Source organism: Amphibalanus amphitrite, unplaced genomic scaffold, assembly GCF_019059575.1.
Source record: "Amphibalanus amphitrite isolate SeventyFive unplaced genomic scaffold, NRLGWU_Aamphi_draft 000047F_arrow, whole genome shotgun sequence".
NCBI classification, from domain to species: Eukaryota; Metazoa; Arthropoda; class Thecostraca; order Balanomorpha; family Balanidae; genus Amphibalanus; species Amphibalanus amphitrite.
Genome location: NW_024881543.1, coordinates 1,353,791 through 1,380,051, shown reverse-complemented (window position 1 = coordinate 1,380,051; position 26,261 = coordinate 1,353,791). Strand labels below are relative to the sequence as shown.

General features: G+C 52.8%; 3 protein-coding genes across 5 annotated transcripts in view; 2 read left to right on the top strand and 1 right to left on the bottom strand.

Moving 5' to 3' along the window:
- Positions 1-584: 584 nt before the first annotated feature.
- On the top strand, positions 585-19,016 carry LOC122377598 (serine/arginine repetitive matrix protein 2-like). Of its 2 annotated transcripts, none has more exons than XM_043357810.1 (4): positions 585-741; positions 7,791-12,857; positions 17,068-17,137; positions 17,382-19,016. In XM_043357810.1, exons 2-4 carry the CDS (start codon positions 8,116-8,118, stop codon positions 17,562-17,564), a joined length of 4,995 nt encoding a protein of 1,664 aa, XP_043213745.1. In that variant the 5' UTR covers positions 585-741; positions 7,791-8,115; the 3' UTR covers positions 17,565-19,016. The 2 variants fall into 2 exon arrangements, with proteins under 2 accessions (XP_043213745.1, XP_043213746.1); XM_043357811.1 differs by lacking the exon at positions 585-741 and adding an exon at positions 5,965-6,180.
- Positions 19,017-20,164: 1,148 nt separating this feature from the next.
- LOC122377553 lies at positions 20,165-25,377 on the top strand. The gene is made up of 7 exons (XM_043357671.1): positions 20,165-20,191; positions 20,656-20,763; positions 21,192-21,395; positions 21,823-22,290; positions 22,518-22,587; positions 23,661-23,823; positions 24,221-25,377. The coding sequence occupies exons 1-7, from the start codon at positions 20,165-20,167 to the stop codon at positions 24,399-24,401; spliced, it is 1,221 nt and encodes a 406-aa protein (XP_043213606.1). The 3' UTR covers positions 24,402-25,377.
- The window catches only part of LOC122377595 (glutathione S-transferase 1-like), an 86,367-nt gene continuing 85,479 nt past the window's right edge, over positions 25,374-26,261 (bottom strand). For both annotated transcript variants that reach the window (XM_043357805.1, XM_043357803.1), the window contains one exon: positions 25,374-25,801. In XM_043357805.1, coding sequence (XP_043213740.1) covers positions 25,655-25,801 — 147 coding nt within the window. In that variant the 3' untranslated portion in view covers positions 25,374-25,654. The remainder of the gene's footprint in view (positions 25,802-26,261) is intronic.

The following is a 26,261-nucleotide window of genomic DNA, read 5'->3' as shown; positions in this document are numbered from 1 at the left end:
CATAGGCCATGGTTGCATCTCGTGGCATTCGTTTTTCCCCCGAGCCGGGAGGCACTGGCTTTACTCGGTCGCAGAAGCAACGGGGGTCGTATGTACATAGGTATCCGCCCAACACGGCAGGCAAATTTGAAGATAAGTCGGTTGGTCCGACGTGAGTTAATTGCTACGGTCAATAGCAATTAACATTGCACATTGTTCTAGCCCTGCCAGCTAACAGGCAAGCTTGCCAATGCCAACAATAACATACCTGTAGGTAGACGGTAGACCTCCAATAGGACTGCTCTCAGAGTCAGGTCATGAGATATGAGTCAAGTTCCCTGTGCAGTGTGCACTTACTGCACTTCCAGCTTCTGCACTCTACACTTGCAGATTGCGGTGCAGACTGCAGGCGCACGGGATCCAATTGTGCACAAGGCCAAGGCCGTATAAGTTCACAAGGCTGTATAGGTGCACTAGTGTCCGGCTCGGCTGACATCTAGAAGAATCATTTTGAAGTTATTTTCACTACATATAAAATTTTTCAATCTGGTAGCACAGAAGTGCAAAGGGCGGAGAGCAAAACATACGAGAAACCTACGAAAAGTGGCGCATTGGCCGTAATGTTTATGTTTGTTAGTGGGCGTGGAGGTGTGTCGTAATCGTTCGAGTTTTAATCGTTTTTTCATACTTTTGTTTTGACTTTTTTGTATTACTTTTATTTTAATCCTTCTATAAGATTTGCGAAGCTTCTTTCATTAAAGGGTAAGTGTTTTTCTTATTCCTAGCTTCAACGAACCGTTTCAAATGATTCGGGCCGGTCCAGGCTGTCATCGGCCAGGGTCTCAGACTAGTAATTATTCTATTCTCTAGTTAAAGTTGATAAATTTTGTTGTAGCTTGTTTTTCTCTTCGATAAAGTACATGTTTGTCAGCTTACGAAGCTTATCCAGCTCTTGCAACTGTGCTCTGATTTAACCCGCGAGTTGCTGGGGGGGGGGGGGCGTTAAACGCCCCCACTTTTTTCGCCGGGCCATAGCATAAAAACGGCGCGCCGCAGGCGCGCCAAATTTTGGGTACCTGTAGGGAATTGATCGAAGTTTATTGTGACAAAGTTTCAAAAAAATCGGTCGGAAAATTTTTGAGATATCAAGGTTTTAGTGACGTCATGATTTCTGAGTTTTCGACCAAAAACGTCATATGTTCAAAAAATCATATAAAATCACACAATAGACATACAGACATGCCGTAAACGCCATTAGACTGCCAATACCATGAACAATCAAATGGCTATCTTCGATTATTGATTATCGTTCCGCATTTTCCAAAATCTTGAACTGATTCTTGGCAATTTCTCGTGACTACTTCACGACCATGATACATGAATTTCTTAAAGTGAACTTTTTGAGCCAAACACGTACACATATGATAAAATGAATGTCACCATCGTGTTCTACGCCCTAATTTACCCATAAAACATGTGTCACAGGCTGGGAATATCAGTTTTGATTTTCGGGGGTATGTGCCTACCCGGTTGACCTGACCTTGACCCTGACCTATGCTTGACTGACCCCTACATGGAGCTGACACTCTTGTAGGCCTTATATGATGGATTGTGTACCGTTTTGACAGAGTTTATGACGAGAGGCGCCCATTGCGAAGTCCTGAAGTCCATGCTACTGAAAGCCCGATTTTGGGTGTTTGACCTGACCTTGACCCGACCTGTGACCACAAAATTCAACTTTAAAGTACTCATCTGAAGCGTCTCGTCGCGTTCTTTCGTTTGCCGCCTCGTGCGTTTCGCTGCGCCTATTGGTTCTCGAGTTATCGGCTGGGGGCGTTTAACGCCCCCCCCCCCAGCAAACGGTGGGTGGCGAAATACCCCAGCAACTGCCGGGTTAAGTTAAATTTACCATTGTAAAGCTGCAATATTTCCTGTTACAGTTACAATTTGAATTGTTGCTTGACTCTCAACATGCCTAAATCCTCAATGTGTTGAATTTATCATGGAATGTTAAGTGTTGATGGCCAGAATTTTCTGTTATCTTTTCTGAAAAGCCCTCCTCAACTTGCAGTGTCATTTATTAAGTGCAGTAAATGAAGATAGGGCATGCTTTCAAAGCTGCTTTGTATGCGCTGATGCGTGAACTTGACAAAGTTTGGAAAGAAATTCAGTAATAGCCCATGGGAATTAATATTTTACTTTTTAGCAATGAACCGTGACTATACGCATAGATACCTACTACTTACTAGGCTACCTGCTGGCAAATGCTTAGTATGAGCGCAATAAACATTGTTTATCTATTTACCTAGTGTTTGTTTGGGAAATTATTTTGCTAATAAGATACAATAGTAATACTACCCACTTATGTTATAGTAAGCAGGTAAAACTTTTTGTTAAACAATTCATGGCTTCCTAAATCTTTTACTTCTTAACTTGGAATCCTATTTTGGAATGTGTGGGAAATTATTGGTGTAGTTTCTTTTGAATTCATAGTTATTTCCTGCCAAACTTCACAGTTATTGGTGAATATTAGTTGCTCTCACTTCTTGTTTAGATGTTATTCTAAAATCTAAATACTACAAAAACTAGAATTTAGAAGTGCTTAGGGTTTTGTACCTACCTATTCAATTTTAACATGGATGATTCACAACTCTTGCTTCTTAGAAATCTGCTGATGCTCATAATAATTTTTGTCCACAACATAGCACATTTTAGATCACACTTATCATACACATGTTATGATGTTTGATACACATAACACAACCTTTTTACTGGTGTTGGTGAGGGATGAATGTTCAAATGATTTCAGGAATACATTGGATGGAAACATGCTAAATATTTAGTTATTTCTATTATTTAAAACCCATTTCATCATTTCTGAGCTTGAATGAATAATGCAGTGTTGTAATAAGGCACCATGATCATTTTTACAGGAGATATGTGCCTTTGTTTCATTTTATTTGTACTCCATGCTATACAATAAGCATGCAAAAAAATTCCTGTTTTTAAAGTTTCTAAGATAACCATCAGTTGTCAAGTTCTGAATACTGCATTGCTTATATTCAGTTCAGTTGTCGAGTTCTGAATACTGTAGGTATTTACCATTTTTGATCTTGTTTGATAACTCAATGCAAGTTAGCCTGGGAAACAGCCGACAGGGCCATGAGATATGCATAGGCTCTATTTGGTTCATTGACTCAATAGATATTGGCTGTCAAGCTCATCAGTTCACTCAGACAGCCCATGAGAATGTCTCCGCAGAGGCCGGCAGCCAGTAGCTATTCCGTCGGCGCTACTGACTCAGCTGTCTGCCTGGTCCATCTGGCGCGGTGGTGTTTGATTGTGTTCAATCAGATGAATTGTTTGGAGTGGGTCGCTCGGAGCCCAGAGCCGCTCGTCTATATTGTTGTGGCGCCCGGAGGTTTGTTTGGCTACTGGTCAAGTGGTTTGTATTTTCATCGCTACCTTGAGCCAACACAGATAATTTTACTTCTATGTTGAGGTGACTATAAGACCCTTCGTCTAGTCTAGTTTGTCAGTCTGATCATTACCAGCTTACGTTTTCAGTGGATTCCGTACGTTCTGTTCGCACGGTTCCACCTCCGGCCGTGGTCGTGCTATCGGTCCTCGATACGACATGCCGGTATGTCAGTCTGCTCGGCATGTCGTAAAGCCCGGGGCTCAGGGCGCAGTGCGCATACGGCTTCAGGTGGTGTTTGCCTCCGCCGTCGGATCGACGCTATCTTATCAGAGAGACCGGCGGGTCAGGATCACACCGGCCGACACTATATCCGGATACTGCGACGGTGACGGAGAGGGAGACGGAGACTGAGACGGTGACGGTGACGGAGACGGAGACGGTGACGGAGACGGAGACGGAGACGGAGACGGAGACGAGACGTTAAGGTGAGGTACCCAGCGCTAAGGGCGTGAGTCAGATGCCAGCCGTGGTGGTAGGTGGCTTACTAAAGCGCGCATAGCTGACGAGAAATAGCCGACTAAACACGCGAGATGAAGTTTTTGTGATATTTGAGGAACGCTGTCATGTGTTTTGCCGCCGTTTTTGCTCGTTCGTTTGATCGCCTGGTATTGCCAACTGAAACTGGAGAAATTTGACTAGTTTAGCTCCTGGGCCCACCTTTTGACATGTGGAAAGCATCCCTAGCAATACTAACATTTTTAAGTTTTTTGGGCTTCCTAATCCAATATGAAGATCAAGCTGGTAGATGTACGAATTGCTCGGTAGCTGTTGCGTAATGCGTTGTCAGTATTGGCAGCGGCGCCATAGCCCGGGGCGTGTGTTTTGCGGAGTTGCGCTGCAAGTGAGACGGGCCGTCTCACTTGGCTCGGTGGCTGGTCGGCTGATGGCCACTCTCGGTCTCCAGCGGCTGTGTCCACAAACAGATCAAACACGAAACGGAACGGAGCCAGCCCCCAGGCACTTAAATGTCCACCTACCCTTGATAACGGGGGAGGGGAGGGGGGGGGGGAGCAATTTACACAATCTGCCTGAACGCTACCTGGACTGCGTGGAAATCAGGTTTGTGATGATACTGTTGTGGAGTCCAAGACCAACTTGGGAAACTTGCTTGTCAAGCAAGTCTGTAAAGGTAACCTCACATTGCGTGACGAAAAAACCAAGAGTCGTTTGAAATCCGGTCCTGAAACTCCGGGTCTGGTCGCGCGAGTCGTTATCGATGGTTTCGATGACCGGACGTCATTGTTTGCAAATGGGACGCTGTGTTGATGCAGGTCCCTGTTTGCACTCCGTCTCAGACTTTCACTTCACCTCTATCCGTCTTGGTTACTGATTTCGCCATCAGCACATACAAGTTCGGCACATAGGGTGGTGTATTCTACGTCAGACCCACCTCCAGTCCAAGCTTTTGACATCTCCACCCCTAAAAGCCTCTGCCTTCCCACTGTTGCAACTTGCAATTGCATCGACCATCCTCCTGAGGACGGGCGAGCCCCGGTAATATGTTGGCGCTGTGTCAGCCGGTCTGCACGCGCCGTGCACGAGCTGCCGTGTCAGCGCCGGCGCCCGGTCACCTACATGACCACAGTGGTAAACAGCTCCCGGCGGCGGCGGAGGTGATGGTGGCGTCACCCCTGCCTGCCGAGATCGTTTGTCATTGGTCTGCACAGCACGCGCTGACCGCCGACGGCGTCCTGCGACCACTGCGCCCGTCCGAGCCCGTCAGAGCTTCGCCAGCGGTCGGTGATAGCGCCTGTACCGGCTCCGTCGTCTGTCGATGTTGATAGGTAGTTCACCTGACGGCTGACTTTATAGACCGGACGTATCAGGTGTGGATTGTCTGGCCTGGTAATGCCTGTATCACACCGTGGATGGCTGTGTTTATTACAGCAATAGCGCTGCTTATTTACTCGACCTAACAGCTTGATGGCATACTGTCGTCTGATGTAGCCCACGGGCCAGTTCGGGAGTCTTCCGTCACCCGACTGTTGGGCGGCTCGGCGGTATCCGATGACCCAGCTGGCTGTGGCGGCGTCCTGTCTGACAGATCGTCCATCTCTGGGCGCGCCGTGACACCCCGCTGCTACCCACGTCTCTTCCTCCCACCTCAGACAGCCGGGTACTCCTGCACTAGGTGACGTCGTCACCGGTGACGTCACCGGCCGGAGGTGTGGGGCGTGACACGGGTCAGGCCGCGGTATTTTGAGGAGCGAGCTGAATCCACCGCGACGTTGGCTCTTTCCCAGCTCTCTCTGACCGTCGTTTCTCCCTCATCCCATACTGAGCCGGCGGTTTTTCATCCCTTCCTTCTTCGCTCATCTCGCGTATCCCCTGTATCCATCTGCAGTTTTTCTCTGCACCCACTCTGCCGTCCTCTCTACCCTCCGCTCTCCCCGTCTCCTCTCTCTACCTGGCTCGCCGCACGGTGCCGCTCCCTCGGCTGTGGCGGCCGGCTCACCTGCCCCGCCCCCGCCGCCGCTCCCGCCGCCGCCGCCGCCGCCGCCCTCAGTCGGTCGCTGACGGCCCGGGCGGCGGCTGGCCCGGCCGGAACGGTGTGCCGCGCCCGCCCAGCTGCGTGTCGAGCGTGACGGTTTCGTGACTGTTCCGTGACGGTTTCGTGACTACTGTGTGACGCGGCTGCTGGCGCCGCAGACCGGGGCTGCGGCCCGGCGCCGCCAGCCGCACCTGTGCCGGCCGCGAACGGCGGCGGCACGCACGAAACGGTGAATTGGGGACCGGGGCCTGGGCTGTTTGACTCGATAGGGCGATTGTTCGATGCGGGCTATAATGGCGGATGGTTTCCGTTGTAGCAGCGCGGCGCTGCCACACCGTCTTGTCTTTTCGTCCAACTGTTTCCTTCTGGAAGGTTTTTGGAGATGGCTCGCTCGTTTCCTGGTAGACAAATATGTGTTGCTTTCTTTATTTCTACCAATAGTGTGAGCTACTCTAACAAATGTGACGTTTCCCTGCCCATTTTCCTTGTCATTATGAATACCTGAAGCGCGAAACACGGCATCCATCAGAGTTGATTAGCTGGCTGGTGTCCTGTCACTCCCAAGTACTGCAGCTGCCAGGTGCGCTGTCACCTGACTGTGGCGCTGTCAGCTGGCTGTGGCGCTGTCAGCTGACTTCATTGCGTCACTCCGTGTGACCGCCACAGGACGGTACCGATCACGGGCGGCTGATGACCGCTGCCGTGGGCACTGAGTGCGCTCAGTGAACTCCCACAGGCCGGGCGGCGCGCCCCGCGGCCAGCCAGCAGACTGTGAGTGTGGGAGGTAGGACAAGGCCAGCGGCCCGCCCGGGGCTCGCGTGGTGTGCTGTCTTTACAGGACGACCTGCCGTGGCGTACTGTCTCCCTGCGAGACGACCTGCCGTGGCGTGCTGTCTCCCCGCGAGACGACCTGCCGTGGCCTGACCGGGTCATCTCCGACCGATAGACAGCTGTTGTCGACTCCCGATTTGGCCGGTTGACTGCATAAACAGGTCGGTGCGGACGGTTTGTGCACGCCCAGCCCCGTGATCTCAGACTGTTTGTGACTGGCTCTGACGCGCCGGGGTCGGGTCGGGGTCGGCCCCCTGCCTGTTTGTTCACTCCCCGGCTGGCTGGCGGCGCTGGAAGCTCCGTGTTGGAGCGCGGCCATGGAGAGCTGCTGCAGCGCGGTCACTGGCTCCACTGCCGCGCCTCAATCGCCGGATATTGGCATCGGGCTGCCGCGCCCGGTCGGCAGTCAGGTGTGACGTCAGACCCGTTACGTCACGGTGAACTCACTGAACTGAGGCCGCGCCGTTATAGACTGTTCTCTGGTGGCGGTGATGTCATCGGCAGAATGAATCGGAGGCGTTTTACCTACGCGACTGTGACTGATTTTAACACCATACCAGCGGATATTCGAGCCATGAACCTGAGCCGATTCAAAAAGGAGCTGCACAAGTACCTGCTGCTGCAGCAGCTGCAGCAGCAGTAGAGACGCCTTGGACGACACTGATGTGATAGAACTGTATGTATTGAGTATGATGTGCAATGAGTGTTGTGATGTTTGTATGCATGTGATCCGCTCACCTCATTCACGTCTAGTCTTTATATGTACTTGACACGGGCTCTGGAATAGCCACACATGTGTGGAATGAACCTAAGAAGTGCAATAAATAAATAAATAAATAAATAAATGACGTCATCCCGCTGTGGTCGTCACCGCCGCGGGCCGTGTGATGGGCGTGGCACCGTGTAATGACCCGGGCCCGACGGTGTGCCTATCGTGTCCCTCCCGCGCGGCCCGGGGTGGGGCGGCCGCCGACGGGCCGGCACTGACCGATCTGTCTGACTCCACAGGTGACTGGCGGACGACCAACAGTGTTCTGCCAGAGACGTCCGGCGACCCAACGCGTCGCCGCCACCCCCTACGACCTTCCACGAAGCGCGCCGGTCGCCGATCGCCCCCGGCGCTGAGGCTGCACCGCGGTCCGACCGGTTTTTGTGTGCTGGGCCCGGCGGAGTGGACTCCGAGCGCAGTGCTGTGCTGACGAACAGACAGGAGGGCGTGCCCGTCGGTCACGTGGCTCACAGTGAACTCGCGAGGTGCTCGAGTGGTGCTGGATGGTAGCGCGCGGGCGGCTCGTGTCCTCCCCATCTATCCTCTCGCGCTCCAGGCTCGACTATGCCCACGAGCTCTCCGTCCAATGTAACGCCGAAGGAGAATCCGCCAAACAGTAGTGCCACGCCCACGGCCAAGGCGCCGCCCACGTCGTCCGCTGCTACCGCGAAAGAGAAAGACAAGAAGCCCGCCAGCGTCGCCTCTGGGAAGGGAAGTATGGGCGCCCGGCTGAGCACGACACCTGGCTCAGCCGGAAAGGCGCCATCGACGGCATCGGCGTCATCGACGCACACGGCGTCAACGGTTCCGGCCGACACCGCTGAGGCCAAGGCCAAGTCCAAGTCCGGAGGAGGCGTAGCCAGCTTCCTGCGTCGGAAGCCGTCTTCCAAAGAGTCCGCTGCCAGCACCAGTTCGGGCGCTGGAGTGAAGAAGGAGTCGAAGAGGGGAGTGGGAAGCTCTCTCCGCACTTCTCTGTTCAAACGCAACACGAAGAGTAAGAACGGCACGGACGCTCCGGCGCCTGCGGCAAGCCCAGCGACAGGGGCATCCACCTCATCTTCCACTTCGGCCGCGGCAGAGCCTGCGGGTGCGAGTGCATCAACGAGCTCGGCCTCCACGTCCAAGCCTCCGAGTGGGGCCAGCGCCCCGGCTGGTAAGGACCGCGCCTCACCTGAAAAGGGACGTGTGTCACCAACGAAAGGACGTGCCTCCCCGGAGAAAGGTCGCACATCCCCGGAGAAAGGACGCACATCCCCAGACAAGTCCCCAGCCGGGAGGGGCGCCTCGCCACCAAAGACCCAACGGCCGTCGTCTCGAACCGACGCATCACCGGGAGATTCGACCAAGAAGTCGCCATCACCCCGACTGGGAGGTGCAGCTGCTGCCGGGCGGTCTAATCAGGCGCTCACTCCTGAGCGCAAGGAGGCGCTGAAGAAGCAGTGGTTTACTGATGGAAAGCCGCTGCCAGAGCCCGCCGGTCGGGGTCGTGCCACTAGCAAGACAGGAGCGGGATCAGCCGCTGGATCACGCACAGAGCCGCGATCTCGGCCGGGACCAGGAGAGACGGTGGGCCCGCCGGCCGCGGCCAGTCGCTCCACCGGCTCAGCATTCAACGCCGCTGCCGCAAAGTTCGGCGGAGTGAAGACGCCAGCCAAGCCACGACCGGGCAGCCCGAAAAAGTCTGACAAGTCTCCTACCAACCCCAAGAAGGCAACCGAAACACCTGGCAGTCCCAAAAAGACAGCTGGCGCTTCCAGCAATCCCAAGAAATCCGTTGGAGCCCCGGGTAGCCCAAAGAAATCGGAAAGGGCGGCCGAAAATCCCAAGAAGTCGGAACCTTCGCCCAAGCCCGAAGCTGCGAAGGGACTGGACGATCTGATGGACGCAATGTCTGGATTTAACACCGAAGCTGGAAATACCAATGGGGCGAATACTAAAGAGGAGAAAGACAACAAGTCTGAATCCAAACCGCCCACAGAAGAGGAGCTTGTGACCTCTACAGTAAGTAGCAGCCTCAACGCCAAGTCCGAAACCAAAGCACCTGCGGTGGGAGGTGGACTTGATGACTTAATGGGGGCTATGGAGGGCTTCAACCCGGACGGATCCAAGACAAATGAGTCGAATAAGGACTCCGGTATTAGCTCACCAGACGAAAAGAAGACTGATTCTGGTATTAGCTCACCAGACGAAAAGAAGACTGATGCTGAGAAAGGAGATAACAAAGAGTCCTCGGTAGTCTCTGTGAAAGATGAATCGAGGACCTCCGATGAAAAGGGAGGTGCCAAAGGCGATAATGTGAAAACCAATGATGAAAAGCAACGTTCGGTAGATGTAAAGAAGGATGACAAACACGAGGACAATAATGCAAAGAATGCTGTTGGAAGCGACGCAAAAGCTGGTTCTGGGGATTCGGAAGGGAAGGACAAAGCTAGCGATCCCAAAGCGGATGATTTTGCCGGCGATGCTCTAGAACCTAAGGCTGAAAAGACTTCGACGTGGCGGCACGGGGATACAGACAGTGGTGAGCTGGGATTGGGTGGAATTTCTCAGAAAGAACGAGAGGAACGTGCTCACCGGCCCAGCGCCCCCAAGGACGAGACGGCTGACCTGGACTTCCTCATGGGACAAATCGACACCGCACCCAAACCACCGACATCAAAAACCAAAACTCATGAGAAAGAACATTCGCCAAAAGCTCAAAAGAAACCTGCTGAAAAGGATGCTGGCCTAGATGACCTAATGGACCTAGCAAAGGGCTTTGACATGTCTGCAATGCCAAAATCCGAGCCCGTTGTCGCCAAGGCTTCTGCGGCGCCCGAGGTTGCTCCATCTGACATGGACAAGTTCCTGGATATGATGGATACAGTGCCGGAGAAGCGGACGGCGGCTCCCACAGGACCTCCTGTCGATGAGGAGCAGTTGATGAAGAAGGACACGTGGCGGACCGGTGATGGAGACGATGAGGCGATGATCGCGCTGATGAACAAACCGCGAGACAAGGACGCTCCGAGCCAGGCGCCGGACTGGGACATCGATGATCTGCTCGTCGGAGAAGTGACGAAAAAGTCGGATGCCAAACAAGACAGCGCTGCGCCTGAGAAGGAAACGCCCGTGAAGAAACCCGACGCCGGAGCATTCTCAGGATTTGATGACTTCATTGGCGATTCCTTGTCTGGTGACGGCAAGAAAGACAAACCTGCTGAATCCTTGTCGGGCAAAGATGCTGCGTCTGTGGACGATTCAAAGAAAGACACTGACAGAGCCTCAGAGGATAAACTAGCTGATAAAAACGCAAACAATAAATCAACAGATAAGAAACCTTCCAGCAGAGAATTCGCTGCTTTTGATGATTTCCTGAGTGGATCGCTTGACGCTGCTGGAGACAAAAACAAAGCTGCTGATAAACCGGAAGAAGTTTCCGATAAGAAATCGACAGGAGGCGAGCTGTCCGCCTTTGATGATTTCCTCAGTAGCTCATTATCTGGTAAAGAGTCTGCTAGCGGACTGCCGGTAGATGAACCTGTTGCAGCCCCCAAGAAGGCGAGTGCAGTGGACTCTGCGCCTCCTGTTCACGCTGAGGAAGAAATCGTCTCCGCCGTCTCTGCCTCTCAGACAACTGCAGCGCCGGCCAAACCCAAACCGGCGCTAGACAAGCACATATCGAAGGAGGGCGACACTCGGGGCAGTGTGCCGGAACATGGGCATGGTTTGCGGGATCTCCTCTACGACGACAAAGACAAAACTGGCACCAAACCTTCTGCACCACGAGAGGACCCCAAGTCCCGCGAACCGGCCGTCCTTGACGATCTGATTCGGCCGGCTAAGGCGTCAACGACGGCATCTGCTCCGCCTTCCTCCAACAAGGAAGAGACTATTGTGGCTCAAGCAGCATCCACTACCGAGGCTGCCAAACCGTCTGGTAAGAAGGTTACGGATGAACACCGGGAGAAGCCCGGGAACACCCGTGGCAGTGTTCCAGATCACGGGCATGGTGTTCGAGATGTTCTGTATGATGATAGCGACAAGACTGGCCGCAGAAAGTCGGGGTCCAAAGACGACTCCAAGTCTCGCGAGCCTGCTCCCCTGGAGGACCTGATCCAGCCGAAGAAAGCAGCGGCGTCACACGCAGCACCCGGTGAGGCCCACGCGCCAAGCTCGGGGGATGAGGATGAAGAGGAGGAGTCGATATCCGCAGAGACAGCGCACCAGACCCAGGCCTCCGGCCAGGCAGGCGGTAAGAAAAAGCGGAGATCAAGGAAGAAGAAGCATGCAAAGGAAGGAGACACCCGCGGCAGCGTTCCCGACCATGGCCATGGCGTCAGAGATGTGCTTTATGACGACAGCGACAAAACCGGTCGGAAAAAGACACCCTCCGAAAGTAAGAGCGACGATAAACATCGCGAACCAGCCGCTTTGGATGACCTCATCCAGCCAAAGAAGGCTGCAGTATCTCACGCCGCTCCGGCCGCGCGTTCATCCAGTCCCGAGTCCAAGCAGACGGAAGAAGCAATCACGGCGAGCACGGCTCATGAATCACAGGCAGCTGCCCCTGCCAGCGGGAAGAAGGCAAACAAGAAGAAGCAAGCGAAGGAGGGAGATACCCGAGGCAGCGTACCAGATCACGGACATGGTGTAAGGGATGTGCTATACGACGACAAAGACAAGACTGGTAGGAGGAAATCGGAATCCAAGGACGACTCAAAGGCGCGGGATCCAGCGCCTTTGGACGACCTCATTCAGCCCAAGAAGGCTGCTGTGTCGCACGCCGCTGCTCCCGCCAAGAAGAGCTCTTCTCGGTCACCCAGTCCCGAGGAGGAGGAAGAGGACGAGATATCCGCAGAAACAGCGCACCAGTCTCAGGCTGCAGGCCAGTCAGGCGGCAAGAAGAAGCGGAGGTCAAGAAAGAAGAAACACGCCAAGGAGGGAGACACCCGCGGCAGCGTCCCCGACCATGGGCACGGCGTCAGAGATGTCCTGTACGACGACAGCGACAAGACTGGCCAAAAGAAGTCGGACACGAAACAGGACACCAAGCGGACGGAGCCCGAGCCCCTCGAGGACCTGATCCGTCCTGCGCAGGCGTCACACACGGCCTCTGCGCCTCCCTCCAGTAAGGACGGCTCCGCAGCGAGCCCGACCGGCGCGGAGCAGCCGCTGGTGGCGGAGAGGGCGGACACAACCCACAGTGCGCCGCCGGCCGCCGCGCGCGCCTCCCCCGAGCGCCAGGAGCCGGCCAGGAAGAGCCTCTCTCTGGCGGGGATGACCGACCCCGACCAGGAGGACTCGGACGACGGAGAGGAACTGAGGTGAGTGTCGACCGGCCCGGGGGATACGCTAGGTAGTCTGTCATTGCCATTTAGCTTCATTCATGGTCACTCCTGACAATTTATTTAACATTTTTCATGATGCCGCTTATCGGAAAAAGAATGGTTTTTAGTGCTTTGGTGTAAATGGGTCATTTACCTGGTTTTTATGAATTTCTGAATTTTCATTATGTCCTTATGAGGATGGTGCACCGTAGTTATATAGATCTAGAAAAATGCCCATGAGCGAATATTTTCAGAGTGTAACTGGTCACAGCTGTTGAAAGCATGCCATGCCCGGCCCCCGGTCCAGTCAGCAGAGCGTGGTCCCGGAGCGTAAGGCGATATCCCTCCAGACGTATTTTCAGCGACTGGTCATTGATCCTTAGCTGGCCGGCCTGGTCGCCTCCATATGACGTGTCGCCGTCAGAGTCTGAACAGAGCTGCTTGGAACTGAAAGCCTTCGCAACTTTTGGCTCCAACTTTTTGGTCTCTGAACTTTGGTGGAGTCAACAGTTCTTAGACCCGGTTTAGCTGGAACAAAGCACGCTGCGACCAAATAGGATAAGCGATCATCAAAAGAAGAATAAAAAAGCTCTCATTTACCGGATCTTACCCGCCAGTTATCCCAGCAACTTTTGATCGTACAATTGAAGTGGGTTCTTCAAGTAGCACTCGTAAGTAATCGATTGACACGGCTCGTACTATTTGCTCCATTGACATAGTATTTGGTCTAAGGATTATCGGTGGCTACCGACTATGTTCGTCGCAGTTATCGGAGCGTAAACACCGCCTTTTATCTTGACGAAGGCTCGTCTTCAGTCTTTGACTTATCATCCGTTTTAGTATTTATCCTTTGAAATTATAAGCCAATCTTGCCACGTTCTACGGCTCAGGGGTGGGAACTTGTGTCAATGTGAATATGGGTAGCTGAAGGCTGAACACTGATCAGCATTGATGGGCACCGTTGTAGTGATGTTGACCGTGTGTATGTCAACACATAGTCGGCCAGTGGTACGTACTAATTAGCCAACACATGTGTCCCTGACCCAGTGTTTGGGGTTGGTGTTGACAATATTGGCTACGAAACACTCACGGCTATGAATGCCTGCCGTGTGATGAGACAACCCACGCATTCACTTATTTAGGCTTCTAATTAACATTTCAAATTACCCTTCCTCCGAACAAAAATAAATTTAAAATATGCTTGGGGCAAAATACGCTCAAATTTGCATTTCCAAATTCGCCGAGCCGCTGTCGCCAGCGTACCTGTATCCCCGATCGACTCCCGCACGGGTGATGTCATGCGCCTAAACCCAAGACCAGTAGCTGGCCAGTTTCCTGTCCGGGGAGGAGGGGAGGGGGTAGGGACCGACCAGTTTCCAGTCCGACCGTCAGCCGCCGCCGGTAGCTCCGCGGTGGGCCGCCGCGACCGCTGGTGGCCTTATACGGTCCGCGTGAGATACTGATTAGGGGTGCTGTTGATGGGTTGTGGAGCGTGTACTGGGCGGGACGGGAGGGGAAGGGGGGGGGGGGTAGAAAGCTGATGGGGCGGAAGAGCTGTGATTTGCTGAGAGAGATAGATGGGAAGGGATATTGACAGGCGCCAGAGTGATTAGGTGCTAGCTGAGCATCTGATGGAGCGGCGAAGATTGCTGGGCGCTCAGGGAGTCTCCAATGTTAACGTTCATTGTGACAATTATGACTAGATAAGTGAAACTTTTTTAAATATAAAGGTACTGTATTATAGAAAGCCTTCGCAAACGCGTTTCGATTATATCATCTTCAGTGCTAGCTTCCCATAATACAAAAAGAAAATGGTACAAAAGTTCACAACACATCGCAAATACACACGCAGCAATTTTTTCTCTCACAATATCACGGGTAGAATGTTTTTATATACTTCTGGAATGCAAGACCGCAAATCGCCCCTCCTAAGGTGTAAAAGCCCCCCTTATGGTTCGTACATGGCACACTTTGAATTAATGCCGACTCAAGAATTTTTCTGTGCGATCTCTTCAGACCTGATTTCACCGCACTGGCTTTATCCCACTTAGGTAGGTGACCCTCTGTTTCGGCATGTAACGTAATTGAGTTAGACAAATTATGATTTATCAAATCACGCTTGTGTTCAGTTACTCTGGTTTTAAGCCCTCTGTAAGTTTCACCGATAGGTGACATGATTAAGGTGACATGATTAAGGGAGGAACTGAAGGACAGCGAAGGGCGAACAGCGTAGTCTACCAAATTCCTTGTGGGGGCTGCCCAAAAGTATATATCGGTGAAACTTACAGAGGGCTTAAAACCAGAGTAACTGAACACAAGCGTGATTTGATAAATCATAATTTGTCTAACTCAATTACGTTACATGCCGAAACAGAGGGTCACCTACCTAAGTGGGATAAAGCCAGTGCGGTGAAATCAGGTCTGAAGAGATCGCACAGAAAAATTCTTGAGTCGGCATTAATTCAAAGTGTGCCATGTACGAACCATAAGGGGGGCTTTTACACCTTAGGAGGGGCGATTTGCGGTCTTGCATTCCAGAAGTATATAAAAACATTCTACCCGTGATATTGTGAGAGAAAAAATTGCTGCGTGTGTATTTGCGATGTGTTGTGAACTTTTGTACCATTTTCTTTTTGTATTATGGGAAGCTAGCACTGAAGATGATATAATCGAAACGCGTTTGCGAAGGCTTTCTATAATACAGTACCTTTATATTTAAAAAAGTTTCACTTATCTAGTCACACAGTCTCCAATGTACAAAAGAAAACATGGATGTCCTGGTCACACTGCAAGACCCGTGCGAGGTCTCGCAGGGTCTAATCAATCAATCACTCCCATGCGTACAAGTCGTACGCAAGTAAAGTTTAGAACAAGTATTGTCTCAGAGAAGTGCTGACGAGCCCGTGTAGCCCTCTGATCGGCCGCCCGGTGTCGGGTACCTCTGCGTGGTGTCCGGTCACATCTGAGAGGTCCTCACAATCCCGCTGAGTGGGCGCTGCTGTCTGAGCTGAGTCGGAGTGGTCTGACCGCGCCGTCTGACTCTGGGTCAGCGTGGGGGTGCGTGGGGCGATTGTGGGCGGGGTGTGCCAGGGCTTGGCGCGTGCTGTGTAGCTAAGCTGGGGAGGGAGAGGGGTCACATTCATGTGTCTGAGGAGTCTTTGAGATATTGGTACCTAAAAGAACAGGCAGCTTGCGCCTTGCCTGCGAATTGAAATATAAGTTGAGACCACGTGAGCCTGGAATGCGCTGGCCCTACCAATGTCGGTCCCATCGAGATCTTTGTTTTTACAGTTCTTCTTTTCCAGGCCCATGCTAGGTTTAGTGCTGGTATCATCTAAACCGGTTCGCCGCTGTCTGTTACTGATTTATGTGCTAATGGGTACTATAGGTTATAAATTTCCCCTGAAACCTTTTGCTTCCGCAATCCAACAGAAAGCCGAAATTAACGAGACGTTAAATTCTGCCATTGCCACACGTTTGTCGAACTCGATAGCTACGATTTGTTGGCTTCTGTCTCTAACATTACCAGAGCTATGGACGGGGAAGTGTAAAGTATATCATTTCACTATCCTTTTAGGCATGCACTGGTATTGCTCTGCTCCTGCTTTACGACTACGAATGGCTATTCCACGAAACGAGCAGCAGGGAGGGAGACTGCCTGCCCGGCTGCTCAATTATTGAACACGCGGCGCGGCCGAGGGAAGCTGTTAGGAGGCCGGCCGCCGGTCACGCGTTCAATCGTCGATGCATCGATAGTTGGCCACAAAATCGGCCACCTCACGTGGTTCGAACAGGGTGGAGCTGAAACTTAAAGTTAAGTCCCAGTCACCAGGTGGCACAGGGGAAATATTATGGGGCTGATTACTGGATCCACACATCTCTAGACGACGTGGGATATATATTTTTACTCGAATTTCGAAAATAAGAGGCGTATAGCCTGATCCTTGTCCCTATTCTCTTCCCCCTAAACAACCACATACTAGGTACGAGTTTAGCTGTCGGTGAGAAAGCTCCTTGAACTCAACTCCATGCTGCACTGTCTAGTCTATATTTGGCGAGTGTTGCAAGGCAGCTATGGTAACACCTAGACCAGCACCGCCGCCATTCCCTCTCACCCAACTGTAACCCACCGGCCGTGTATTTCAGGCCCGGCTGGGTCGGCGGAATGTCCGACTCCGCGCTGACCGAGCTCTGTTTGTTGTTGCAGACGGCTGATAGCCTCTACCGAGGCGCTGCAGGCGCAGCTGTACAATACTCGGCGCGGCGATAGTAAACAGGTCAGTGCCGGGAACGGACGTGGGCGGGGTCTCGGAGATAGATGGAAGTGTACTGGTGGACTTGCAAAGTTCGTTGGGTGCTTACTTTCGTGTGCGTGCTTGTCCTTTCGCTGATAAGGCACGGCTGTCATTATCCGGTAACTGCCACTGTTGTCATTGCTAATATACGCCTCTAGGCTCTACTGAACTACTCACGCTGGTCTCCAGTGGCCACTGGTTTTCTGACTCCTCATTTTCCCTCCAGGCTGAGGCTGTGCAGCAGGAGACTGTCCAGGAGCTGGAGCGGCTGGAGCGCAGCCTGGAGCAGCGCGAGCGGCGCCTGGAGTCGGCCGGCCGCGGTCAGGAGGTCAAGGCCGCCAAGGAGGGGCTCCAGAAGGTCAAGGAGCAGCTGGACGTGAGTCGAGCCGAGACCGCCGCGAAGCACTAGTCTGGGAAGGTGTGCCGGAAGGACAGACACAGCGGTGGGTGAACCGCTAGAGAGCCACACGCGCGGACAAACGCTCTGAACTAGCCAGGTGGTGTGGTGGGCGGTGCGAACTTGTGCCGTGGGACGCTCTGAGCAGAGGTGACTCAGAAAACCCCTGTGGCGTGCAGGATGGAAGAGAACCCAGCACCCCGCTATCCGTTGGTTAGAGTAGTGACTGTGCTGCGTCCCAGGAAGCTTTTACACCAGCGGGTCAGTGACGGTGAGGGACGCTGGTGTCGCGCGAAACCACAATCACATGTGCGTCGGTGCGCCTTCCCGCAAATGATATTGCCCGCTACGCAGCAGAGTGTTTGCAGATAAGACTGGAGTGTCGCTTCTTCTATCGGTGAGTGTGTCGCCTTGGAGTGCGGTGTAGGGGCTTTTCCGCTGGTGGTTGATTGCAAGAAGTGTGTGAGATATTATGGATTTCCACCGATAGTGGAATTACTCTAGGAATGATGGGATGGGTATGCCTTACAATATGGATGATAGTTATTTTTATCAAGCAAGCTTAAAGAAACAAAGCCGTGCCCCATATATTTGCCTGATGTATACTGTATGCTACGCTCCCCGTAAATATCTCAGCCTGTTCCTCTTCCAGCCACTATAACTGGTACCGTTTCCCGAGACAATACCGTGCTAGCTTTTAGCGGCTCTTTAACGCAGTACAACTGGTGTCGCCCTTCCCTTGAAGAGGCGGCACTATCTTCCTCCTGTTCAAAACCAAAACGGTGCTTCAGATTGCAAAGTCTTCTTGGGATACTGTCTGGTAGTAATGGCACACGTGCATGGTTTTAATTTCAGTTTCATCGTTCTCATAGATCACGCTGGCGAAGGACTTTGTTTTCCTCACTGATTAAGGCAATAATGTTCGCTTGCTGATGCGATGCGGCTTGACTTGCCGCGCTACCCCGACTCTCGTCCGAACCTTGTGCCTTTTCTGTTGTGTGTTTTGCTGAGAGTGCTTGTTATGGTAGCTGTTGAATGTTTATTTGTAGTCACATAACATTGATTGTCGATGTGTTATATCGTAGCTTTTTGCGCGTCACAAAGTTTTTTTTTTTTTCGAGATTCCCACCATAGCTGAAGGCGGGCCTGTTCTTTTTTAGCTCAGATGGTACGCAATTAATATGCCTTTTGTTGGGTGGTGTACAGTGCTTAGTTTGCTCGCGTGTTTGCGATATTCGCAGTCGCGAATTGTGCGTTGGTCCTGGTTAAAAGTCTTGCTGTGAACGGCTTTATGTGTGCGGCGTAGAAGGCTTACGCTGGGCTTCGCTCCCTCCTAGCTCTTAGGAGACGTCCTCCCGCCTTGTTGCAACCCTCTGTGATTTTGAAGTGAGTCATGCTTTGTCACAAATTGTCGCCCGATCTTAGGGAGGCCTGCTCTACACAGAAATAAATTTAACAATTTTCTGAGATGTTTGTGAGTTACGCATAATTTGTCGTTGAAATCACCTCCTCCTATTCCATTCATCGCTCTAATTTTAGTTACTGGTACAGCCATTGGGTATGTGTGAGATGTCAGTGTCTGCTGTCCTCCGTTCACCGTCCTGATAACTGTCCTAGCGGTTTTATTCTGACGAGGTGACGTTACGTGGATGGCAGCTCTGGAGACGAACACTAAACAAAACACTGGCGACGCCTCAGTCCTCATGACGTGTCAAACCCAGGAGAGACCTCTGCCAACCAAATCAAAATAAATACGTGCTAAACAGATAAACTGAATGATGTGAAATGAAGTCCCGGCTCCTGATTAAATAAATAACTTTTTGATAAATGTATGAATAAGGTTGTGGAGATCAAAGCATGAAGCTTTGGGTGTAACTGGCCTGTTATCACTAGTAACTTTACGTCTGTCATCTAGCTTTTGGGAGCTGGAAATATGTGACGGAGCCTGCCATGTTGCGCACCATCGTAGCTTCAGAGTCTCGTTTTACTGGCGTACTTTGACTGTATCGTCCATTGTCGAGGCCGTATAACCCCAATGTGTCACGGAACTCAGTCGCGGAGTTTCCGAGTTTCAGCGGCGTCGGAGGATAAATATTGACCGGCCGAGTGGCTGACAGTCGCCCGATCGGACTGGGACATCAGTTACATCAATCGTCGGCCGTTCAATTATTTATCCCCAGAAATCGAACCCAATCAGCTGGGCCGTCGATATGGCTGGATGCTACGAAGCACCGCCCACGCTCGTAAAAGAGGAGAGTTCGACAAATAGTACTATGAACTTTATGTAAACATTCATAACCCTCATGAGAACGACTGGCTTCATGACAATCACACTGCTAACTTCAACAAGTCTCTTCTAAGTCTCACTAGCTACGACACTGCATCAATATCCATCACTCCACCACAGCCCCCGGCCCTTCACGACCACCCCGTCCACCGCGCTTCCGTGTTCGGTGGGGTGTGCCTCCCTCCCTGCTGTGCAACACCCTCCCCTCCCCTCCCCCTCCCCCCGTCGGCGGCGTCCTCCAGTGGCGCGCGCCGAGAATCGATGCCCGTCGGCGTCGCTGTCGACGGCGAGACGGCGGACGGTGGTCGGCGGAGCGGGTCCATGGATGGCCGCGCCGGCTGAGACTCTTCTGGTGAGTGTACGGGGGAGGGCGGGGGGTAATCGAGGGGTGGGATGGGGGTGTTACGGTCACTGGGTGGTGGGGAGGGGTGGGTAGGGAGGGGTGTTGTTTGCTGTTTGTGTTGGTGGCGGTTCGTGACGGATGGTGTTTGGTTTGGGTGTTGTGATTGGCAGCTAGGCGATGTGTTTGTTCTCTGGGCGTGGCATGTGTCGTGATTGAAAGAATAATGCTTTTTGTCACGTTTTATCAAAATTGTCGGTAGGTTCTATGCTGTGGTCAGTGCAGTATGGTTTAGCTGATGATGTAATGTTTTGATCGTCAACTCTCAGCTGGGCGGCGGCGTTTTTACATCAATGATACTCCTATCACGTGTGTACGATACACTCGATGGCGAGTGTCCTGTGTGTACTCAGCGGAGTGTTGTGTGGCGGCCCTGTCCCGTATCCCCCCAGCTAACTGTGTGTCCGCACCGACAGGTGTGGGTCCTGCTGCTGACTCAGGTCGTGCCGTGCCCCCACCCGACGTCAGGTCACCACGCCTGCTCCGTCCGACGCTCCTATGTCGCCAGAAAGATCATCGAGTCGGTGAGAACCCTCCGAGTTAGGGACACAATCGATGCACGCGTTTGGAGCGGAGTGGTTTTGTTTGAAGCAGCCGGAGGCACGCAATCCGTCAGGGATGAGAGGCGCCACCTGCCGCCGCCTCCCCCAACCACGGATACATTAATTAAGCATAGAAACTACGCTAACTTCCGCGCTGGCCTCCACACTGCACATGACACGCTCTCAAAGCTATGCTCAGGATACGACCGTCCTTGACAAAATGACCCGGACGTTCGGTTTTCTTGAGGATGGGTGTGATTTTTGCTGACCTGTTGCGTATACAGTTTTGCATTAAGCCAGACATAATCATACCCATACGGGCAGATGCGGGACGAGACCGTCCTAGACCCTATCATCGGCCCTCCGTACCCGGTATCACACTGTACCCTGACAGTTACCCCTCCCCTCAGCGCTGGCTGCCGGTGGTGGCCCGGTACAACGTCTCGCTGCCCCTGCAGTGTCCCCTCCACCCGGCCCGGCTGCAGTACTCTCACCTGCCGCGGCGTCGGCACGGCCAGCGCTGGCGGTGTCCCGTGTGCGGCCGCCAGTTCAGCAGGGAGGTACTGGTCGAGTACCACCACCGGGCCGAGCACGCGGCGCCGCCGGACCGGCAGGTCAGTATAGGAAGGGGAACTATGGTAGTTAGCGGTTGAAGTTGAAGGTGACTAGAAATTTAATGTGACGGCCATCCAAATATATTTTACTCTACCGATAAACAGCCAGGTTTCTAAACTGGGATAGTTCCCTCGGGCTTGGTAGAAGGTTTAGTGACGTTATACTGATCTAATATCGATGAGGTACCGGCCCGTCTAGTTATGTGACGATGTGGGCTCGAGTGCCTAAGCAAGGAGCAAGACAGGGAGATCAAAGTGCAAAAAGGATTGATTGTGAAGCTTTGGAAGGACTGGATATGGTAAAAAGACCAGGCGTGAGGTGTGTGCGCTGTACAGTTCAATTCACGTCCAACGATGAGGACATGCTTCCTTCTCCGTTTTTTTTCTTTTTCGTCTTGACGCTCATCGTTGCCTTGTGTTCCCGCAGGATGAGACGCTGGTGTGCGCTGCCGACCTGTGCGACATTCTCCGCTGCAGCGTCTACTCGTACGTCCTCACCTCGAGCCGCGCCGACCTCGAGAGCACCGAGCTCGAGACAGTGGCGCCCTCAGCAGAGGCGCGGCGCGCCGTCCAGCCGGCTCGCCCGCGCCACCTGCAGAAATATTCACAGGCTCGAGTGCTGGCCGCGACCGATAGAGGGCAGTGTGCTCGCTGTGTGAGCTCCGGTCCGGACGGAGCGGAGCGCTGCTCCGGCCGGCGGCCGGCGGACAATGCGAGTCTATCTCGGACGGAGGCCTGGTGGTGGACGCCGTACGCCTGGTGGTGGGTGGGTGACGTCACACCGCCGGCGAGTGATGACGTCACGGCCGAGTGTGAGGAGGAGCGCGAGGAGGGTGACGTGGAGGACCCGGCGTGCGACCCCAGCACCATGGAGCGGCTCAGGAAGACGTGTGAGGTGAGCGGTGATCCGGTCTGACTGAGGTCGAGGCCGTGAAGCTCTACAACGTCTTCCTGTTACTAACCTCGCACCAAGGGTCTGTTTTATCGCGTTATTTAGAAGCGTAGCATGCTTAGAACGCATTATGATTGTATATAGATCTAGAATTGCATATAGCGACCTTATCTAGCCGTGAATAACCCTGCCATTGTGTTAGTGTTCACGTTGAACTGTTTTCATTTCAGACTCTCATCACTAACTGCGTGCTGCCGCTCATTTTGCAATTATCGCCGGCCGAGTTTCGGGCCATGAGTGGTAAGTTTCGAGGCAAAACGGACCCCTTTTGGTTTCTGCCTATTATTGATCGTATCTGTTTATGCTGCAATGTGTCTTGTGTTGGATGATGGCCGTGCACTGGGCACTGACATTATCGTGCAATTTGCATGTATGGCCCGCTCAGGGTGCTGAGTGGCGCCACCTGCTGGTACCTTTTTATAAATTTAGATCGAAAGTATGAATGGACGGATTAACAGAGCCGGGGCCTACGCTAAGCAGAGCCTGTTGCGTAAACCTCGACCCCTACCGTCCGATCGCGTAAGTTCAGGTAACGGGAGAATTTAGATGCCAAAGTTTAACGTGCCCTTTAAGGCCGGACACAGCCTGTCCCACTCACTGACTTCAGCTGACTGCGGATGCTCCCACCAACCGCAGACCATCCCTGTCAATCCATCCATGAGTTTCAAATAACAAGCGCCGGAGCGACTCGAACCCGAGCTCTCACTACCGGGAGTCCAACGCTCTAGCAACTGAGCTGCGGGACGGGCTAACCAGGACCTGACCTATGAGCTACCTGACCTATGATCTGACTTGTAACCAGTCCCCAGAGGAGCTCAGTGGCGCCACCTACTGGTACCTGACCTGTGACTTGTAACCAGTCCCCAGAGGAGCTCAGTGGCGCCACCTACTGGTACCTGACCTGTGACCTGTGTCCTGTGGCCTGTGACCTGTAACCAGTCCCCAGAGGAGCTCAGTGGCGCCACCTGCTGGTACCTGACCCGTGACCGCTACTGTGACCTGTGACTGTGACCTGTGACCTGACCTGTGACCTGTGACCTGTCCCCAGAGGAGCTCAGTGGCGCCACCTGCTCGCACCTGACCTGTGACCGCTACTGTGACCTGTGACTGTGACCTGTGACCTGACCTGTGACCTATCTGTCCCACAGAGGAGCTGAGTGGCGCCACCTGTTGGTACCTGACCTGTGACCGCCACTGTGACCTGTGACCTACCTGTCCCCCAGAGGAGCTGAGTGGCGCCACCTGCTGGTACCTGACCTGTGACCGCTACTGGGACTGTGTTCTGTGACCTGTGACCTGTGGCCTGTCCCCAGAGGAGCTGAGTGGCGCCACCTGCTGGTACCTGACCTGCGACCGCTACTGGGAGCGCTCGTTCGTGGTTCACCGCGCTCTGCCCTGGGGGTCCATTGTCGTGGCGCTCTGCCTTCTCACTCTGCTGCTCTGCTATTTCTACTACCTGCTCTGCTTCGCCAGGGGGTGAGTAAGCTAGCAGTGGAGACAGATTGAAGAAAAGGGGGTGAGACGTGCTTTATCAATAAGACTTACGGCATAAGTAGGAGATACTTGAGCTGCTGTCGACGTACCTATGTATAATGCTGTTGCCTGACGTCCCTGGGTTTTCCTTTTATTTGTTTATTTTCATGTCACATGCCACCGTGCAGAACTGCAGAGTCTGTATATTTTCCCTCAGCTGAACTCAGATGCTCCTTACCACCACACCAGGCTGTTCCGTGTGTTGTCTTTCCGTCGTTTGTTTTCAAATGCACTCGATCGCCATTCTACGGTACAAAACTAGCCTCCTATGAGACCGATCTTCTCTACCCCTGAGTCAGAGTCACAACTGACTCTGGACCCTCTCACCCACCGCCGGCAGGGAGAAGCGGCCGGAGACGGGCAGGGAGTTTATCCAGGTCAAGTGTCCGCACGAGCTCAAGCGGCGCCTCCTGGAGCGAACAGTGAGCCGTGAGCCAGCCCGACCAAGCCGGCCCAACGACCTGTTCGCTATATACGACGGCGACTACGAGCTGGCAGCGCCCAACCACGTGGACTACTAGATATGTGGCGGGGAGGGAGACTAGAGGACTACTAGGACAGGAGACGGGCAAGGAGGGGGCGTATCAGTCGCGTACTATAGACACCGGACGTGGGATGATAAAAGAAGGTACGCAGTTCAAGTGTGCAGCTGTAGATAGTTCTGACACACCCAGGAAGCGAGCGTTCTATGCGTCACGAGAACAGAATCAGACTTCATTTTGGGTTTGCCGTCATAAGACACTACAAAATCATGTCTACTAATCTAGTCCTATATGGACCCAACAAAAGTACCCCGACTTATTGAATCCAATTGTCCAGTTGTCCTAAGGATGCCCAATGCGCTGCCTTCTTTCGTCGGCGATGGTGACAAGTGACATACACTTGCGACCATATTCTTCAATCATCAAAGCATGTCGAGCGTATGGATATATATGTGTGTGTGCTCTTGTGCGTGTGTGGATTCGACTTTAGGCGTAGTTGGGCGAGTGCGACCTACAGTAATGTTGGTCGACTAAGTCGATAAGTATATCCGAAGGACGGAACCCTACGCTGCCACTGACGCCTACCACATACGCTTAAATATCTCGCGGCTATCATGTCGCCTTTTGTACTATTTTCGCCACTAGGCTACTTCGTAAGGATTCCCCGCACTTTGGACAGTGTGGGCTTTGCGGCCGTGCAATCTTAGGAACCATATGCACGCTTGTCGCTTGATGTTGCATGTGAGTCTCTGTGTGTATCTGCTCCCGCGCTTGGTGGCTGTATTGATCTCATCTCCCGTTTTCATAGTGTCTCCCGTTATTTGCTCCCAGTGAAAACATGATATTATTTCAGCGCGTGCGGTGATCAGCTCAAGTATGAAATGTTTTGCGAGGCTGTTAGTGAATCTCACTGTATTTATTATGCTTTCACCTGGCGATTAAGTTGCATTGATATTTCGATGGAGAAAGAGTAAATATGTCGAGAACCCGTCATCATTGCAAAATAAAACATTTTTGTACAAAATTTGTATTTGACAGCCTGACTTGATCGGAATGCATTAAAACAAAACACGACCGTACGAAAACGTTAAATATGGAGACGCAAGGGCTTTCACAAAAGTGCAGTAGCCGATAATAACACAAGAGCATGAACAATCATTTCAACAATTGCATGTGAGTACGGAACAAGAACGTCGTCGCCGTCCTTGAAGCATCCCGTTAGAACAGCAACAAATACAAAACGTAATACCTAACATTTAGTATTGATGATCGACGACCCTGTAATGGCAAGATTAGGCATTGACCTTGGCCTTGTAGAAGCCGCCGAAGGCGGTGGCACCCTGACCGTTGAGCTCGGCGTATCCGGGCATGTCCGTTTTGCAGGCGGCCAGCCAGGCGCTCAGCTTAGGGTAAGCGGCCAGGTCGACCAGTTCACAGGCCTGAGAGAGGGTATGGTGACGTCAGCAGGGGGCGCAGAGCGGTGACGTCATCAGGGGGACACAACGCGGTGACGTCATCAGGAGACACAGTGCGGTGACGTCATCAGGAGACACACCAACCAGGAGTGTGATCGACAGGGCCTGGTCTGGGCGAAAGAGCGGGAGGATATTGCACCAGGAAAAAAAGACTGGAAGTTGAATAGATCAAGGATACGTGACATCGGAACAGACCAACTAAACGGAACTATCATAGCTGACGCTTCGGCTTGACAATCGTAGAGAGAAGCCGCTAAATCAGCGTTAGAGGTAAAAAGAACGGTATGAGAAAAACTAACAAGAACGATACCATCTGACAGCTCAGCTAGCTCAAAAGCCGTCCGCTACGAGGACACTAATGTCCCTGCCTTGACCGTGCTCATTTCCCATCGGCCATCCCTCCCCCTCCCCCCCCCCCCCCCGC